The sequence below is a fragment of the Desmodus rotundus genome, chromosome X, assembly GCF_022682495.2.
Source record: "Desmodus rotundus isolate HL8 chromosome X, HLdesRot8A.1, whole genome shotgun sequence".
NCBI classification, from domain to species: domain Eukaryota; kingdom Metazoa; phylum Chordata; class Mammalia; order Chiroptera; family Phyllostomidae; genus Desmodus; species Desmodus rotundus.
In genome coordinates, this window is record NC_071400.1 from 76,696,243 (window position 1) to 76,717,102 (window position 20,860).

Sequence of the window (20,860 nt, forward strand, 5' to 3'; positions counted from 1 at the left end):
GAGTAACAAAGAGATGGAGAATGGCCGGGGGTGCTGCTCCTGGTGCCTTGGAGTCCCGGGACTGGTGGGGGGGCAGGGCCGGGCCGGCGGCGAGGGACCCTCCCCTCCCCAACCTTGCTGCCGGGGCTACCTTACCTCCTGGGCGAGTTTCTGCTTGAGCACCAGCGCAGCACACAGGTAGCCCGCGCGGCCCACAAACAACTCGTCGGAGCCACACTCCAGGAAGGAGACAGGCGCGCAGACGGCGCACAGAGCCCGGAACTTGCCCAGCGGTTGCACGTAGTCAGACCGGCCCAGGGCGTGGTACACGAGTGTAGCCACGGTGTACACGCCCGCGCCCCCCAGCAGGAAGGCTGCGCGGGTGTCGGCGTCCGGCTCGCCCCACTCCTCAGCGCGGGCGCACGCGTCTATGAGGCGCTTGGCCGAGCGCAGGTAGCGCTCCCGGGCCGCGGCAAAGAGCGGGCTCTGCGAGACGTGGTAGAGCATGTAGGCCACCCCGGCGACGCCGCCGTACAGCCCCCCTTGACAGCTGCTGGCCGCGGCTGCCGACCCCCGGGCCTCAGCGCCGCCCCCGAGCGGGGGCAGCTCCTTGAGGATGCGCTCGATAGTGGCGGTGACCAACGGTGCCACCGCGTCCTCACATTGGCCGGCCAGCAGGCTGCCCTGGTAGTCATCGAAGCGGTTGGCGAAGCAGCGTTTGGTGTCCATGCTGCTGCCTGTGCCCCCCAATGCCGAGCCGGGATCCACTTGAGGGCGCGTCCTGTAGCCCCGCACACCACCTTTCGGTTTCTGCAGCGCTCGGAAGGCTGTAGATTCGGAGGGGATTGAGCAAAGAGGCTGAGACGGGAGGTGACAAGAGGAGGCGGGCGCGAGGAAGAAGCACGGACCGGATTGCCAAGTGGGCCACACAGCTGCTGAGACGGTACCGAGTAGCCGGGATGAGCGCGGGGGTTGTGCGTGGTCCGTCCCCCTCCCAGAGGCCGCGCCCTCGCCGAACCGCCCCCTCCTGCGCCGCCGCAGCTCGGCCGCCTCTCTGGGGGCCGAAGTGCGCTCTCGCTTGACCCACGCGGAGTCCGCGCCACTCCTCCCGCCCCGCCCCCGGCTCCTCCCCTCCTGGCGGAAGGCCTAGGAAGCGCGGGACACCGGTTCCGAACGCTGAGGCTGGGCCAACGCTGAGGCTGGGCGTAAGCACACCTGGCGGTGGAGGTGAAGACCTCCTGTATCTTGTCTATTTACGCATTGTGGTCCTGGAGTCAGCAAATCAGCATCACCTGGAAGTATGTTAACACTGCAGCATCCCAGACTTCGCTCCAGACCTACTGAATCCCAATCAGCATATTAGCAAGCTCCCCAAGTGATTCTCATGCACATTAAAGGTTTCGGATGTCACTGAACTAGAGTACTAGGAAAAAACTGAGCATCTTCTTGAAACTTGTTTTTCTTTTTGCTGACTTGGTCATTTGGAGTTCTCATTCTGAATACTTCAATCCCAAAGGCTAAAAGGTTTGAGTACTTCACGTTTCATGCATTTAAAAGGTTAATTGCCCAATGAGGAAACTGCTTCTTGGCCTTGATTGTTGTGACATTTTTCTTGAGCTATACAAAATTAACAATTCAAAGAACCATAGCAAGTTAAGGTAAGAGGGCGAGAGGGAGTGTTCTATCTTTCTCCTGCTCTAGAGCCACTCCTCTCCATGTATGCATAGTAAGAGCTCAATAAATATCTGAGGTCATTAACTATCATATAAGATTAATATAAGGCTAAATGCTGCGCGAGAATTTTAAGTAGGCTTTTTACCTTTTTACATGTCCTGAGTTACCTCTTTCCCTCCTTTCCTTCCTTCCCACGTTTCTTCTCTACTGCTTTCATTCTAAAGACATTATTGAGGGTCTCCTATGAGTCCTGGACTCTGGAAATAGAGGGATAAACAAAAAAGACATGGTCCTAGGCCTCCTAGAGTTTATACTCCAGCGGGAATGGCAGAAAATGAACAATTACACAATGAGAGGCCTTTGTTTTGCTCTGCTGTTTTAAAACAATTCTCCTTTTCCCTGCACTGACCAGTGTGGCACAGTTGGTTGGGCGTCATCTACCAAAGCAAAAGGTCGCTGGTTGGATTCCTGGTCAGGGCACATGCCTGGGTTGTGGGTTCGGTCCCCCATCCAAGCACGTGTGAGGCAACCGATGTATATTTCTCTCCCTCTCTTCCTCCCCTCCTTCCTCTCTCTCTAAAAAGATAAATAAATAAAATGTTTTTTAAATAAAATAAAATAATTCTTCCTTTCCCAAAGGGTCAACTAGTCAAGGCCAGATGTCACCTCTCCTGGGGTATTTACATTTTGATAGGGACTATGCAAGACACAAAAGAAGAAGTGACTCATGGAAAAGTTTCTGACACTTTGTGGGGAGGCCACCAAGTTTGGGGGTAATTTGTTATGTAGCAATGATAACTGGAATATCCTGCGAGCTCCCCGACGGCTCCAAGCAAGACTTACTTGAAAGGCCAGTTTTGTTTGGAAGCAATTTTTTCCCTCAAAAGTGTTCAGTGTCACAATGATTTGGAAGCAGAGATTAAATAGCCTGCCCCTTCCTTCATCCTTGTTTGATGTATCCTGGAAAAGGAGCTCTCTTGGCCAAGATTACTGCCAGGACTGACATCCATACAATGGGTAGTATGGCCTCCATCCTGATATAACACTGCCAAACAGGATTTTTTTTTTAAAATTATATTAAGCTAAGTCCACTTTTAGGCAGAGAGCTTGGTGTCATTTACTTAATTCCCAAGCAGTATTATTTATTTTAATGTCATGACTCCACTAGAATACACTGTCCATGAGGGTCGGAGTTTTTGTTACATTTACTTACTGATAGAACCAAGAGCCTAAAATGGTCCCCAGCGCATATAGTAGGCATTCACTAAAAGTCTGTGGAATGGTGAATGAATTGCCAGAACAGTACCATTAGCAAGGTGTCCTGGAGTGTAGAATGCAGAGTGAAGCCCTTATTGAAACTTTAACCTGACTTGATTAAATTCCCTGTTTTCCTGGATTCCTTTGCTCTTGTGAGTTCAAGAATATAAACGTTCTGCAGTTTCTGTCTCCTTACTTTGTTTCTGAATAAAGCCTGGTGACCTCTATACTTTACCTTGAATTCAGTGACTTCACACATTCTATTTTTAATAACTAACCTTGTATAGCAGATTGTATTTTCCAAAATGGCCCCAATAATATCTCCTATGCCACATGCTCCTCTAAAATGTGACCTTGACATTCTCCTCATCACCAGTAGGGTATATGTACCCTCCTCTTGAATCTGAGTGGGCTTATGGTTCACTTATGTCCAATAGAACGTGATGGAAATGACAGGCATGACATCCTAGGCTAGGTCATAAGAAATGATGAAGCCTCCATCTTACATGCAGAAACACTCATATTTGGAGCCTTGAGCCACCTTATAAGAATCTGACTACCCTGAGGCTGCCAAATTGTGAGGAAGTTCAGGCAACATAAAGAGGTCATGTGCAGGTGCTTGGGTCAACAGCCCAGCTGACAGTACCAACTGGCAGCCATGTGTGTGAACCACCTTGGATATGCAGGTCAGTTGAGCTTTCAGATGACTGCAGCTCCATGAGAACTGCCATCCCAAGGCCTTCCACAATTCCTAACCCACAATATTATGAGCAAAATGAAGTAGTTATATTAGGCCACCAAGTTTTGGGGTAATTTGTTATGTAGCAATGATAACTAGAATATCCTGCAAGCTCCCCATCATTCAATACTATAGAAGTACCCTATAATCAATAGTGTTCACTCAAGAGAGCAATGAGTAGTTGGATAGAGGCATGTTTGGGGGGAATCTGGATGAGGAGACAAGAAGTATGCAGGCACACAGAAAGTTGTGTTCCAAAGTAATAATTCTAGTTGGATTCTTTAGAAGAGCAGTGACGCCACAAGAAATATGCAACCTATACAAAATCTTGCCAAGGCCATTAATTTTGCCCTTATCTGCAAGATCTTTCCTGAGAGTTACAGAATCTCTAGCAGCATTTGCTGACAGGCAGCTCCCTACACATGGTTTCCGTGATCTTGCTGAATTGCCAAGTTCATAGTTCTTCAATATTTCCTTATTGTGCAGATTATGCAAAACTATGGATGAAAACTAGTTTTAAGTGGGCTCATCAAGAAGATCACTTCAAATTATGCAAAACTATCCAAGAAAAAGTGTTTAAACCAAAGGGTTCCTCTTATGTAGATCATTGCTATCTAAGGGTGAATATGAAAAAAAATTGGTAATTGTATAACTGTCAAACCTTAACACAAGGCTTAGTATGGGATAAACTATCTTTAAAATACATGCAGAATACTTTGCATCCTAGAAATGGTTTAGATACCTTAACCAGTGCTATGTTCAGTCCCCAGAGTACATTCTCTTTGCAGCTGCATCTCTGAAATACTAGCTTAGCAACGTAATTGTAGACTTCTCCTGCTTCAGCTCTTTTGCCCCAATAGGCCCTTCTCAAAACAGCGGCCAGACTCATATAAGTCACACCCTGTCTTCTGACTGATGTCAATGTCTTACCTGTCCGTCAAAGTAAACTCCAGAGTTCCCAGGATGACCTAAAAGGCCCACTGCCACCTGGCCCTCGTTAGTTCTCTGACCTCTCCTCATATTCTTCCCCTTGCTCCTTCAGTTCCAGCCATACTGGCCACCTTGGTATTTCTTAAACATACTAGTTATAGTCTTAATCTGGAGTTTCCTTTGCAATTTCCTATTCCTGGGATACTCTTTAAAAGATATACTCATGGCTTGCCCCTCACCTCTAGGTCATTGAAATCTTCCATGACTTATTATTTTAAATTACAATCTTTTCCCCCAACCATTAGTATCTAATAACTATATTATTTTTACTGATGTATGTTATTTCTTGTTTATCTTCCTCCACTAGCATTCAACCCCCACGAGGACAGGAGTTTTTGTCCCTGTTGCACCCTACTTTATCCCCAGCATCTAGATTAATGCCTGGCATGCAATATTTCCTCAAGAGATATTTATCGATGCTATGATACCCTTCACAATGTCAAAATTTCTACCATTTTCTAAGTGATGGCTGAACTTTGCTCTCTTCTTTCTTGACTGGTTTCTTGATCCTGCTCCGCTGTACAAGCAGCCATAAAAATGTGCATTTTAACATAGGGTTTCTCTTTTTTGTCTCTTTTTATCTACACCCAGTATTATCACTTTAAAGCATTTTTAGCTTTTATATGTCAAACATGGTCACCAGTACACAATGCAATGGGGCAGAATTAGAAACCAGTGCAATAAGTGAACTAGCACTCATCACTCCATCTGAAAGAGGGATAGTACAGTTTCATCGATTACATTGGCCAAGATCGAGTAATAAGGCACCCCCCAGCTTACCAGTATCAGAAAAATATATATCAATTAGAACTTTAGGTGATACTATAATATGTGTATGGATGCATGATTTCAATATACTATAATAAATCATTGCTGGATGGGTCAGTACTAAAAGAGATATGTCTCTATTTTACACTGATGAATCTGTAAAGTTACCTTAAATTGGCAAGTAGAGATGGAGGCATTGCTTTGGTCAAAGTAAATTCTTTATTGTAAAAATTATACCAGTTTCCTAGATGTTGTCATTTCTAAGGGTTTTCTTCCTTTTTTTTATTATTGTTCAAATATAGTTGTCTCCATTTCCCCACCAACAATCCCCCCCCCACCCCAGCCATCCCCGTCTCCCTCCCCTGATCCCACCCCCCTTGGTTTTGTCCATGTGTCATTTATAGTTGTTCCTGAAAACCCTTGCCCCTTTTCTCCCCTTTATCCTCTCCCACCTCCCCTCTGCTTACTGTCAGTTTGCTCTTAATTTCAATGTCTCTGGTTATATTTTGCTCATTTGTTTGTTTTCTTGATTAGATTTCACTTGTAAGTGAGATACTATGCTATTTGTCTTTCACCCCCTCGCTTACTTCACTTAGCATAATACTTTCCAGATCCATCCATGCTGTTGTGAAGGGTAGGAGTTCCTCTTTCTTTCTGCTGTGTAGTATTCCATTGTGTAAATGTACCATACTTTTTTGATCCACTCATTTACTGAAGGGCACTTAGGTTGCTTCCAGCACTTGGCTATTGTAAATTATACTGCTATGAACATTGGGGTGCATAGGTTCTTTTGAATTGGTGTTTCAGGATTCTTAGGGTATAATCCCAGCAGTGGAATTGCCAGGTCAAAAAGCAGTTCCATTTTTAGTTTTCTGAGGAAATTCCATACTGTTTTCCAAGGTGGCCTCACCAGTCTTCATTCCCACCAACAGTATACTAGGGTTCCCTTTTCTCCACATCCTCTCCAACATTTGTTTGTTGATTTGTTTATGATGGCCACTCTGACCAGTGTGAGGTGGTATCTCATTGTGGTTTTAATTTGCGTCTCTCTGATGGCTAGTGATGCTGAGCATCCTTTTATATGTCTCTGGGCCTTCTGTATGTCCTCCTTGGAGAAGTGTCTGTTCAAGTCCTTTGCCCATTTTTTAATTGGGCTTTTTGTCTTCCTGGAGTGGGATTGTGTGAGTTCTTTATATATTTTGGAGATCAAACCCTTGTCCAAGGTATCATTGGCAAATAAGTTTTCCCATACGGTTGGTTCTATTTTCATTTTAATGCTGTTTTGTTAGCCTTACAGAAGCTTTTTATTTTGATGAGATCCCATTTGTTTATTCTTTCTTTTATGTCCCTTGCTCTAGGGGACATATTGGTGAAAATATAGCTGTGTGGAATATCTGAGATTTTCCTACCTATGTTCTCCTCTAGGACTTTTATGATGTCATGATTTATATTGAAGTCTTTTATTCATCTTGAGTTTACTTTTGTATATGCCATAAGTTGGTGATCGAGTTTCTTTTTCTTTTTCTTTTTTGCATGTAGCTGTCCAGATTTTCCAACACCATTTGTTGAAGAGGCTATTTTTACTCCATGTTATGCTTCTACCCCCTGTGTCAAATATTAATTTACTATAGAGACTAGGGTTTATTTCTGGGCTCTCTATTCTGTTCCATTGATCTATGTGTCAGAACTTATGCCAGTACCAGACTGTTTTGATCACCGTGACGTGACCTTGTAATATAGTTTGATGTCAAGTATTGTGATCCCTCCTACTTTGTTCTTCTTTATCAAAATCGCTATAGCTATTTGTGGTCTTTTATACATTTTTAATAAATTTTTGAAATGTTTTTTCTATGTCTGTGAAATATGTCATTGGTATTTTAATAGGGATTGCATTGAATCTATAAATTGCTTTGGATATTATGGACATTTTGATGAAGTTAATTCTTCCTATCCATAAACATGGTATATGCTTCCGTTCACTTGTGTTTCTGAATATTGACTTTGTATCCCGCCGTTTTGCCAAATTCACTTATTAGGTTGAGAATTTTTTTGGTGGAGTCTATAGGATTTTCTATGTACACTATTATGTCATCTGCAAACAATGACAATTTTACTTCCTCTTTTCAGTTTGGATGCCTTTTATTTATTTTTCTTGTCTGATCACTGGCCAAATTTTTGAGGGAAAAATAAGGATGCATACTATACATGGGTCGAATTCTGTATCTATATAAATGTTTTTAATTCTTTTATTTATGCTTATGAGTTAAAAGTGTAAATCTAGAAAGCAATAATGATATCCATATGCAAAATAATACCCTCAAATATGATAATCTATTTTGTTGAACTTGCAAATAAATAAGAAATTGAATTAAAACAAGATATTTTTTTCCCTGAATGGTTGGGCCAAAAATGTGGGTGCACACTATACACAGGTGTGCATTATACATGGCAAATACAGTAAGTATCCAGACCAAAGAAAGATATGAAGTATGAGGCTACCTAAGGGATTACCATCTGGATGTCTGATCTCTTCTTCCTAATTAACCCAAACAGCACAAGAGCCATTGTTTTCCTACTGGTAAAAACAAAAACAAATCAAACAGGAGGACTTCCTTTCCTAGAAACTGTATTTTTATATATTTTCATTATTTTTAAAAAGCTTACTCTTTTCATAAAATATTTGGGATAAGAAAATATTTGAGAAAATAAAATTATTTTTTAGTTTTTATTGAATTTATTGGAATGGCATTGGTTAATAAAATTATATGGGTTTCAGTTCTATAATACATCATCTGTATATTGTATTGTGTGTTCACCACCCTAAGTCAAGAAGTTGAATCACCTTCCATCACCATTTGTCTCCCCTTTACCCTTTTCCACCTCCCCTCAACCCCTTTCCCTCTGGTAATCACCATACTGTGTTTATGAGGGTTTTCTTTTTTGCTTAACACCTTCACCTTTTTCATCCAGCCCCCCAAACCCCTCCCCTCTGACAGCTGTTAGTCTGTTCTCTGTATCTATGAGTCTGTTTCTATTTTGTTAGTTTATTTTGTCCATTAGATTCCACATATAAGTGAAATCATATGGCCCTTGTATTTCTCTGATTTGAATTTTAGATTTATAGTGTCCTAGATTTGTAAAGTTTTAAGACTTCAACTATTAGCTACCACCCAAAGCAGGCATCTATCTGCATCCATTAGTATTATATTAGGTGCCTGAAAAGAAAATAATCAAAAATTCTAACCACAATAGGAGTTTATTTCTGTTTCCTATTAAAAAAGAGACAAAGCTATAAAGAGTGACATCATCAAGATGGTAGAATAGAAGCTCCAGACCTTCCTTGCTCTCAGCAAAATACTGATTCAACAACAAAACATGGACCAATTCCCTCTGTGAAAAATCCAGAAAATGGTTAAGAGGCTTCTACATCCAAGACAAGTGTGAAACCAGTCACCTTGAGGCCCACAGAAAAATTTGTAGTGATCTCTTTGCCATAGTCTCTCTCCCCAGCACAATGCCATGTGATTTGGAGCAAACTGTTAACTCCTGGCTTCTCTGTGCAGATATAAAGTGAAGACTGGATCAAACATTCAATGTTTTGACTTTCAAACTTTTCCAAGGGCTTGGCTTCTATTTCACCTGTGTTGGACCACTAATGAAAACATACACACTCTGGATGCCTAGGTGTTGCTCAGAACAACAACAAAAAAGAGCTGGACAGCATGTTAGAGCTCCAGGAGAACCACAGCATAGTGGACAACGGCTGATATAACTCAGCAGCCTTTCTTTTGGGGGTAGAGTAGGGGGTAAGAGTACAATATGTCCCTAACATTCTGTATTTTCAGGGGGCTTCCTCAGGGACTGACTTCTGTCTTTCCTATCTCAGAATATGGATGGGCCCACCATACTGTAAGTGTTTAAGGACCAGTGAGAACAAAGAATAGCTGTGTGGCATTCTGCTATTCCAGAAGGCCTGTGGCACAGTAGACAAAGGCTGATACAGCTTGGTGACCTCCCCCTAAAGTGGAGAGGAATGAAGTATGCGTCCAACATTCTGGCTTTGGGGGGGGGGGCTGCCCAAAGGACTAGTTTCTGTCTCACTTTTCTCAGAGCACAGACAGGAACTGGCATATTTGAGATGCCTGGGGGGCAATTGAGTACAAAAAAGAGTTGAGCAGCATGCTGCTGCTTCAGAAGACCTGCAGCAGACCAGACAGACAGCAGAGAAAATAAGAGATTATAAGGTCCTGGAAAAAAAAGAAACTAGCAAATACCTTTAATTAGGAATCTACATACACAAGTCCAGAGAAGACACATCCACAGAAAAGGTTTCAGAGGCCCCTGTAACCTCTAGCTGGACTGACTACTGAAAGTATTTGTTTGTATGAAGCCAGTTCATTAAAGACTGGGAGAGTTGACTGCTTTATCAAATGTGCAGATACCAACACAAAGTTACAAGAAACACAGAGAAACAAGGAAAAATAGCCCAACCAAAGAAACAAAGTAAATCTCCAGAAACCAGCACTAAGGAAACAGAGGTGTATGAATTACCTGGCACAGAATTCAAAATAACTCTTATAAAGATTCTCAAGGATCTTAGGTAAGTTATGCATGAATGAAATGAGAATTTCAACAGAGATAAAAATATAAACAAATAAACAAGTTTTGTAACTAAATGCAATGACTGAATTGATTTTTTTCTTCGAGAGATTTGATACCAGACACGTTCAAGCATGAGAAAGAATCAGCAAACTCAAAGAAAAGATCATTTATAATTACCCAGTACAAGGACCAAAAAGAAAAACAGCAAAAAAAAAAAAAAAAGAGTGAAAAAAACTAAGAAAATATGTGACATCAAAAAAGGGACAAATATCTGAATTATTAGAGTACAAGAGGATGAAGAAGAAGAAGAATAGAAGAAGAAGAAGAAGAAGAAGAAGAAGAAGAAGAAGAAGAAGAAGAAGAAGAAGAAGAAGAAGAAGAAAGAAGAAAAGGGAGAAAGTGAAGAGAAACTAAGGGGTAGAAAGTTTATTTAAAGAAATAAACTTCCAGATTCAAGAAACCCAACTGGTCCCAAATAAGATGAATCTAAAGAAGTTCAAACTGAAATATATTATAATCAAATCGTCAAAAGTCAAAGACAAAGAGAAAGTTTTGAAAGCAGCAGGAGAAAAGTGTCTCCTCACATACAAGAGAACCCCATAAGAATATAACAAATTTCTCTGCAGAAACTCTGCAAGCCAAAAGTAAATGGGATGATATATTCAAAGTGCTGAAAGAAAAAATACTGCCAAACAAACATAGTATATCCAAACAAACTTTTGCTTTTTGCCATACCACTATGTAAAATTAAACAAATTTCCCAGATAAACATGAGCTTAGAGAATTTATGGCCACTAGACCTACCTCATGAGAAATTTTAAAGGGAAACCTTCAAGTTAAAATGAAAATATGCTAAACAGCAACACAAAATGATAAGAAAATATAAAGCTCACTAGTAAAGGTGTATATAGACAAGCACATAACATTGTAATACTAAAATTGTGGTGTGTGAATCACTTTTAATTCTGGTATACAAGTTAAAAGATAAAGTATAAAAAGTAAATATAGCTATAAAAATGTATTAATGGATATGCAATATAAAAATGTAATTTATTAGATCAATAACAAAGTGTCTGGGGGTGATGTAAAAGTATAGAGTTGTTGTATTTGATTGATGTTGAAGTGCTATCAGCCTAAAATAGCTTGTTATAACTACAAGGTACTCATTGTAAGCACCATGGTAACCACAAAGAAAATACCTTTAGAAGATACACAAAAGAAAATGAGAAATGAATCAAAGCATGCCACTACGAAAAAAAATCAATGAAACACAAAGGAAAACAGCAAGAGGGGAAAAGAAGGAGAGTATAGTTCCAAGTCAGACAGAATATAATTTGTAACGGCAACAAGTAATTGCCTATCAATAATTACTTTATGTATAAATGGATTAGTCTTCAATCAAAAACAGGGAGTGACTAAATGGATTTTTAAGAGGATCCAAATATATACTGTCTAAAAGATTCACTTTAGATTTAAGAACACACATAGGCTAAAAGTGAAAAGACTGGAAATGATATTCCATGCAAATGGTAACCAAAAGGGAGCAGCGGTAGCCATACTTACGCCAGACAACAGAAGTAAAATATTGTCACAAGAGACAAAGAAGGACATTATATAAGATAAAATGGCCAATTCACCAGGAAGACTTAGCAATTATAAATATGTGTGTTTATGTATGTATGTGTGTATATGTGTGTGTGCATATATATATATATATAAAATCCCCAAGAAAAGAGCACCTAAATATATGAAGCAAACATTGACAGAACTGAGGGGAGAAATTGAAAGCAACACAATAATAGTAGGATATTTTATTATATAATTTTCAATAATGTATAGAGCATCCGTTCAGAAGATCAACAGGAAACAGAGGACCTAACTGCACTATAGACTAATGCACCTAACAGACATATATAAAACATTCCACCCAACAGCAGCAAAATAAACATTCTCCTGAATAACAAATGGAATAATCTCTAGGATAGATCATATGTTAGATCACAAAACAAGTCTTAACAAATTGAAGAAAATTTAATACCAAGTATCTTTTCTGACCACAATTAAATGAAACTAAAAATCGATAGCATGAGGAAAACTGGCAAATTCACAAACACATGGAAATTAAATAACACATTTTTGAACAAACAATTGGTCAAAGAAGAAAACAAAACAGAAATCTAAAAATATTTTGAGACAAATAGAAACACAATATACTAAAACTATGAGATGCAACAAAAGCAGAAATCATAGGGAAGTTTATACCAAAAGAAAAAGCCCACATAAAAAAGATCACTCTCAAATAAGAAACCCTAAGGAACTAGGAAAAGAACTATGCCAGAAGGAAGGAAAAGATAAAGATTAGAATCAAAATAAGTGAAAGAATTTTTTTTAAATTGAGAGTTGGTTTTTGAAAAGAACAACAAAATTGACAAATCTATAGCTAGACTAAGAAACAAAGAGAGGACTCAAATAATTAAGCTCAGAAATGAAAGAGAAGAGATTACAACTGATGCCACAGAAATAAAATGGATTATAAAAGAACAATTATACACTAAGAAATTGGATAACTTGGAAGAAATGGATAAATTCCTAGAAAGATATGATCTACTAAAACTGAATCATGAAGAAATAGAACATCTGAATAGACCTACAACTAGTAAGGAGATTGAAGTAGTAATCAAAACCTCCTCACAAAGAAAAGCCCAGGACCAGATGGCTTTATGGGTGTTTTCTGCCAAACATTTAAAGAACAAATAATGCCAATTCTCAAATTTCCCCCAAAAAATTTAAAGAAGAGGCAATGCTGTCAAACTCATTTCATGGGACCAGCCTTACCCTAATAACAAAGCCAGAAAAAGACACTACAAAAAAAAACCCTACAGGTCAATATCCCTGATGAACATGGATGCAAAAATTCTCAACAAAATACTAGCAAGCATTAAAAGGATCTTACAGCATAATCAAGTGGCATCCATCCCTGCAATTCAAGGAAGGTTCTACATACCCAATCAATAAATGTCATATATCACATTAATAGAATTGAGGATAAAAATCACATGATCATCTCAATGTAGGTAGAAAAAGCATTGTACAAAATGCAACACCTTTTCATGATCAAAACTCTCAGCAAACTAAGTATAGAATAAATTTACCTCAGCACATTAAAGGCTATATATGAAAAGCTTGAGGAATTCACACTTTGCTTTAGTGAGCAGCAAAACCTATTTCTTTCTGTAGAATTAAAAATGTCACATTCGGCCCTGGCTGGTGTGGCTCAGTGGACTGAACACAGGCTGCAAACCAAAAAGGTCGCCCGTTGAATTCCCAGTCAGGGCACATGCCTGGGTTGCGGGCCAGGTCCCCAGTGGGGGCGTGTGAGAGGCAACCACACATTGATGTTTCTCTCCCTCTCTTTCTCCCTCCCTTCCCCTCTCTCTAAAAATAAATAAATAAAATATTTTTTAAATGCCATATTCAGATTTTTCCCAGCATTCCTTGCATCTAGGATGTGAATACATAACTACATTCTGCTAATCAGATACACTTGTCAGTGCATTCAGACTCTGAATTGAAGCCAACCATGCACAAAATCTGTGGCTATAGAGGGTCATATCTGGTGAAAAGAATAGTTGTGTCAAGATACTGAATCCTAGTGGCAGCATATAAGTTCCAATACCGTGGTAATTGTGTCACAAACTGTAGTATTCACTGCACAGTGATGGTGGCAGCTGAGTCCTTAATAGGCTGTTCTGTGGGGTCATTTAGATTAATATCTCTGGTCATTAGTCTCTGTGCCCAGCTTTCCATCCCAATGAGCTTCCCAACTTCTATAAGCTTCCTAATTTCCTGTTAATAAATCACTTTCCTGTTGAAATCAACCAGTTGTTTTCAGACCAACATATATCCAACCTCTGTAAGTGTTCAGGGTTTCAGTTTTCTCCTTATCTTTGTTATTATAACCTTATCAATTTGAAAATAATTTTCCTCAATGGAAAAATAGAAACATAATAGAAGTAGGATACTTTTAACTTTCCTTCTGTCATCTGTTATGACCCAACAGATTCTCTTACCATCTTGATGAGAAAATAATTTTTTTAAACTATGTTTTGTTTCTGCACATATACTTAATACACCTAAATACTCTCTGTGTCTTCCTGATGCCATTCTTAGGGCTTTCTGCTACTCCTTCTTATTCATATGTGGTTAGTGATTCCATCTTGCCTTTGCCTTATAAAAATCTTTGCAAATTTCCTGTGTAAATGCATTGGTTTCTCTAGATGACTCTGTATTAAGCAAAACCCAATTCAACTTCTCTACCTAGCTTTCAACAAAATGGAACTTCAGGGTCATAATCAAAATGCCTTGGTGTGGCTGGTATGAAGTGCTGAAATAATGATGTTAAGAACCCCCTTCCATTGGATTCAATCTCAGGCAGCCTCATTGCTTGTACTGACAAAATAGCCACCCTCAGACAGTGGAGACAGGCTTAAATTCTATAGGTTGACAGTCCTAATAAAATTAGTACTTCTGTCTATTATTTATTTTTTTTTATTTTAGAGAAAGGGAAAGGGAGGGAGACAGAAAGGGAGAGAAACATCAATGTGAGAGAAACATCAATTGGCTGTCTTCCATACGTGTCCTCACTGGGGACTGAACCCACAAACCAGGCATGTGCCCTGACCAGGAATCAAACCAGCAACATTTTGGTTTGCAAGATGACACCCAACCAACTGGCAAGAGTATTTCTCTCTAGGTTTTGGCTGTCTTTGGTCTGATTTGGGTCACATGCCCATTCCAGAACAGATCTGACTGGCCAAATTTTGGTTATATGCTCATGTGTGGGACCAAACAACATGTTCTGGGAGTGAAATGATTCCCCAACAGAAATTAGGGTGTTGATGCCAAAGCAGATGGTGAAGGATGCTGGGCAAACAGAACATCCCAACCTCTTCTTAGTCTTTCACCTCTACACTTACAGCACAACTATCAAAGTTTATTTCTATTTTTCCTGTGAAAAAATTTGAAATCTCTGCTTCTCTAATATATATTCAGATATATCCAATGTCTAAGACAATTTCTAAGATAGCAAAGTAATACTTTTTAGACTCCTAAGACTTTCACATCACCACCATCACCATGTAATTCTTCTTTGTGGTTAGAATGAAATCAAAGCAGCAATTTCCTCCTTACCCTCCCTCTTCATTGACAGATGAAACCTTTACCAGGGCTACACAAGAACTTATCAGATAGTCTATCTTATATTTTATCTTTAGTAGAATGAGATTTCTGTAAGTGCCTAGTAGCTGAAATCCTCCCTCATCACTGAGCCAGTTATGGTATAATTTTAAATAATTAGAAAGCATTAGAGGTAAAAAGAATTCAAAGCTCTTGATATCTCTCAACTTTTTATCTATCTATTCTCTTCCATCAAGAAGGAAGCATCAATGTGAATTTTATTCCTGGTTTTGTCGCACACTAGCATATGACTTTAGGCAAGTTTTCTCAACATTTTGTATCTCAAACATTTTTTAATCTATTTCAGAGGTTGATTTAGGCTAGAGAGTGGTAAAATATAATAAGATAATTTACAAATAAGACAGACACTGTAAGATCCTGGCTGTACTTATTAGAATATTTTTGTTCCAAGTGACAGAAACCCAAATCAAGAAACGCAAATTTAAGCGATAAATTCAGCCAATTTATTGGTTCACAAAAACCAAAAAAAACCAATATGCAAGTAAAGCATAGAGAGGTAACTAGGCCTCAGGGACAATTGGAATTAGAGACTTGAGTATTTCCAGGACAGTCTCCTTCTGTTTCTATACTTCTACCAAATGTGGGACAATATGGCTGCCTCAGAGTTCACAATGTTCACCATTAAATGGAAACTGAGATTTACTTTATTAATTCAATTTAATATACTCTTACTATGTACCCAACACTATCTGAGGCACTAGAAATACATCGGAGAACACAACAAAAAGGGTTTTGCTCCTCATGGAGCTTCCAGTCCAGGAGCCCCAAATTTAAAAGTCTAAGGAAAAGTTCTGATTGACTCTGTTTAAGTCATGCACTCACTCCTGGGCCAATCAGTGATAGTTAAGTGGAGCTTGAGAAAAGGGAGGACCCAGTCTCCAGAAATTTGGTTTTAATTGTTACGGGACAAATGACTCAGACGAAGTCCTGGGGTAGTGAAGTGGAGTTTATTTACGCATGCAGACCCAGAGGAGGCAGTCTCCAAATTCTGGGCCCCCGAGCTCTGACCTCCTGGGGTTTAAATAGCCCCCTGCTTCCTGCCTACGTGGCAAAGCAAGGTTACAGAAGCCCAAAGCGGAAGTTAGGTCTAGCTACCTTATTTGGTAAAAACAATAGCCCCCTGCTGGTAAAAACAAAGAACAAAGTGCAGAAAACCGGACAGCACAGGGGCTTAACACAGAGGTTGCCTGTCACATAATCAGTGGATCCCGGGAACTAGCTTTGTTAACAAGCTCTTCAAACTGATTCTAGTTTAGGTGATTCTTGAAAGAAACTGAGAAACATTTTTCTCTGGCACCGAGACACCCTTATTTTTGACATTGTCTTAAGAGTGTCACACCTCCATCTACATGCCCTAATACTAGGAGATATGTTCTGCTAGTACTTTGGCAATAAGGGCCAACCATGACAATAGATGAAAAACTATAGAATTAAAATAGCAAGAATCACATTGAAACAATTGTTGACTTTTGTGAAGAACAGGCATGAAGCAGCTACTCAGGCATGGGGAAGCTTATGGAAAAATGATTTTTCTTTACCACCTTTCCTTTCCAAAAATAGGTCTTTGGAATTTCTGCAACAGCTTTTTTTTTAAGCTACATGTTTAGTCAAACCTAATTTGCATGGAAATTGGTTGAAGGCGGAGATCAATTTTATCTCTATTAAGATGACTTCTGAAATTCAGTATATAAGTGCCTGATGGGAAGAACATTCCAAGGCTTTGCAGGTAACTAAGTTAAAGCAAAGAGACTGGAAGGGGTCACTTTCCTTTTTCTGGGGACTATCAGTGTTTGGAAATGATAAAACAGAGCATTTTTCAGGGCAGCCAGGTTGCCAAGCGCATTTGCCTGCTGTGAAAATTTTGCATGAGTGTCCCAAATGGGGTTTAGCTAAAGGATGTTAGGGAAACAGAATTCATGAAAAGTAATTGGGCAGAACTGAATTGAATAGCAAAAGAAAGAGGCTTGAAACCTTTTTATCTCCTCTTTTATTTCTCATTATGGCTTTTTGAAAAATCTGTGTCAGATTATATTTGAATAATTTTAGCAGGCATTAATCATAAAATAATCCAAAAGAGAGATTCTGAGGGGTATAATTATTTTCACCATTTCTGACTTTTAAACCTTTTTTCTGATGAATTCATTTTAAATAAAATCCACTTGGTTATTTTTAAGTCAGAAGGCTTTTAAATATATGTTCTGCCTGCTTGGAAGAATAATCCTTTAATAACATATGATTTAAGTTCTTTGACTATTCGTAATTAATGTATATGTCTATAAAATGTATGTGTATCCTATCTTGTTTGAAAAACACAAACAACATTATTGAGCAGGCATTCTCTATGGGTAGTCTATGAGGTATTGTGGTGAAGGGGAAAGGGAATTGAACAATGGATGCAAAGGAAATAAAATATTTCTCATTCTTAAGTATCTTTTAACCCAGTGGGAAATACAGCTGCATAAAGAATATAAAGGACAAATTGACAAAAGCAAAATAAAATACAGGCTAAAGAGTCCTGACTGTGTAAACCTCTGTGTGTATGTGTGTGTATTTACATATTTATATAGAAATACAGCCTTAAAAAAACTTCCTAGTTCATTATCCCCAGAAGCAGACCCTGAGAAAAGGATAAGAATGCAAGTGGTAGCAGGGTGTTGGATGGAGTGGGGGTGGGGCAGGGAAGGCACCAATAATGGGCATGGGAGAAGTAAAAGGGCAGAAGAGAAAAAGCCAAGTAAGGGTGCCATTTTAGGCCAAATCTCATAAAAAGTAGTTTCAACCTCTTTCTGTGAGAAAACTCTGGAATGTAAACTGCGTTTTCAGACTTCCAGCTCCATAATCATTGCAAAGCAGTTCCAGTATTCTGAGGGGCATCCACCTCCTGAAGAAGAGCTGCAGGTGTTGGCTAGGACGTTGAAAGCACTACAAAACTGAGGCAGGAATACACAAAAGCCCATAAAAATAGATCCTTGTGCCCGCTGCAACAAATGTGGGATATTTTGCCTAATTGCAAGCTATACATCATCTCTTATTGTAAGACATTATGATATGATGATAGTGTTCCTACTTAATCCTGCTAAGCAGTGATACATTCATACTGTTATGCCCTCCTGTAGGCACTTAAACCATTTAATGCTTTAGAGCAGACATTTAAAATGATTTACTATGGAATGAATAAGTGAATTAATTAATTAATGCACAAGGAACAGATAAAAGCCCAGTTCTTATAATGTGAAAATTTCTTTGGAAGCCATATATGAGAAATAGGAGACTCTACAGTTCAGGGTTTTAAAGAATGCACTATTAAAAAAAATTTCCTTAAACTGTAAATGCATAATAAAAATACATCTCATAACTCTATCATTTTCAAAACCAGATGCTTTCTGTTGGTATTTTATTCTGCCCAAATAGAACCTCTGCCACGCACTTGGCAAGTCTCCATAAAGGAAGATGGTTCTTTCAGTTGTTGATCCATCATATTCATATTTATGAAGAGCCGAGGAGATCTAGGGGTTCAAGGACATCTGGTACCTCTTCTAAAGGAGCACACAGAGAGGAGGAACTACAGCCTAGCAGCAGATGAATTATAGTCACAGAAGTCCACACACCGGAGGGACTCCTCATCTGAGGGTGCTTAGGATGAGGCTACATAGTGAGTCAGTATTTGAATGCTAACTTTGCATTTGCCAGGTGAGGAAGGTAGAAATAATAGTAATGTCTAGCTAATATTTATTGAGGGCTTCCTCTGTGCAATATGAATCATGCACGTGTGAAAGACTTTGGGTTCCAGGAGTAATGTGACTGAAGTAGGTAGAATCTGATTGTGAAAAGTCTTGTGTGATGAGATTCATAAATGGTGTCAGAGTAATTCATATCATAAATGCTATCTTGGGGTGATAAGGAACTCCTAACAAAGAATAGAAACATCCTTTACATTGGGAGGCCATTACAAGCACTCATCTACCCATGAGCACAAAAGACTAATTACACACTTGACCGTTAAATTAGAACACATTGAACACAAATGCTATCTCAAATATAGCCAGACTGCTTGAGACATGGGTCACACTCATGATCTTGGTCTTACTAACTTCAATCATTCAGTTGAGGACTCTAGAAGAGTGCTTCTCAACCTTTAACATGCATGTGAATAATCTATGGATCTTGTGAAAATGCAGATTCTGATTTAGTAGGTTTGGAGCGGGGTCTAAGCTTCTGTAATTCTGATAAGGTCTCAGGTAATGCTCATCTTGCTGTTTATGGACCATACTGTGGGCAATAAACTCTAGCACACTGACTCTCAGCACTGGCTTCACATTAGAACCACCTGGGAAGATTTACACACTGCTGGTGCCTGGATTTCAGCCACATAAATTCTGGTTTATGTGTCAGAGTGTGGCCTGAGCATCAAGATTGTTTAACATCCCCAAAGTGATTTCAATGAATAGCAAAGATTGAGAACCACCACAGTTAGTTATAAATCCACAGGTGAGTAACTAACAGGTATTTCTGACATGTGGACAAAGCACAGTTCAGAGGAGAAAAAATTGTTGAAGAGATGACTTTGGAAAAGGAAAGGACTACCACTTTTTATTGGAATAGAACACAACATATGAGAACCAAGATGGCGGCATAGGTAGACACACTGCGCCTCCTCGCACAACAAGAACTGACGGAAAATCAAATGGCAAGGAAGTCCGACACCAAGGAAATAAAAATTAAACATTCATCCAGACCGGTAGGAGGGGCGGAGACTGGCAGCCGGGGCAGAGAGGACTCACGTGGCCCTGGCGGGACTGAGACTGGCTGAGTGTGGGACGAACGGGGCAGGCAGTCGGACCACTAGCAGACCCTGCGGCCCCACATTCGCGCACAGATAAACAGAGAGGGCAGGACTCAGAGTGGTGGAGAACAGGGCAGGCAGAGCGGCGGGTAGCACCCCATGGCCCCACACTCGTGCACAGATAAACCGGGATGAACGGCGGGAGCAAAGCAGACCACATAACCCAGGGCTCTGGCGCGGGGAAATAAAGCCTCAAACCTCTGATTGAAAACGCCAGTGGGGGTTGGGGCGGCAGCAGGAGAAACCCCCAGCCTCACAGGAGAGGTTGTTGGAGAGACCCACAGGGGTCTAGAGTGTGCACAAGCCCACCCACTCGGGAGCCAGCACCAGAGGGGCCCAATTTGATTGTGGGTAGCAGAGGGAGTGACTGAAGTCTGGTGCAGAGTGGAGCAGGCGCCATTGCTCCCTCTCGGCCCCTCCCCCATGTACAGTGTCACAGCGCAGCAACCAGCATTACCCCGCCCCGCGGAACACCTAAGGCTCCGCCCCTTAAAGTAACAGACGCGCGCCAAGACAAAAAAAAAAAAAAAGGCCCAAATGACAGAACACTTCAAAGCTCCAGAAAAAATACAGTTAAGCGAGGAAGAGATAGCCAACCTATCAGATGCACAGTTCAAAACACTGGTTATCAAGACGCTCACAGAATTTGTTGAATTTGTTCGAAAACTAGATGAAAAAATGAAGGCTATGCTAAGAGAAACAAAGGAAAATGTACAGGGAACCAACAGTGAGGTGAAGGAAACTGGGACTCA

General features: G+C 40.1%; 1 protein-coding gene across 2 annotated transcripts in view; it reads right to left on the reverse strand.

The window, feature by feature from the left end:
• LANCL3 (LanC like family member 3) overlaps positions 1–1,032 on the reverse strand; it is a 111,343-nt gene extending 110,311 nt beyond the window's left edge. For both annotated transcript variants that reach the window (XM_024557569.4, XM_045192976.2), the window contains exon 1: positions 136–1,032. In XM_024557569.4, coding sequence (XP_024413337.1) covers positions 136–708 — 573 coding nt within the window. In that variant the 5' untranslated portion in view covers positions 709–1,032. The remainder of the gene's footprint in view (positions 1–135) is intronic.
• Positions 1,033–20,860: the final 19,828 nt, after the last annotated feature.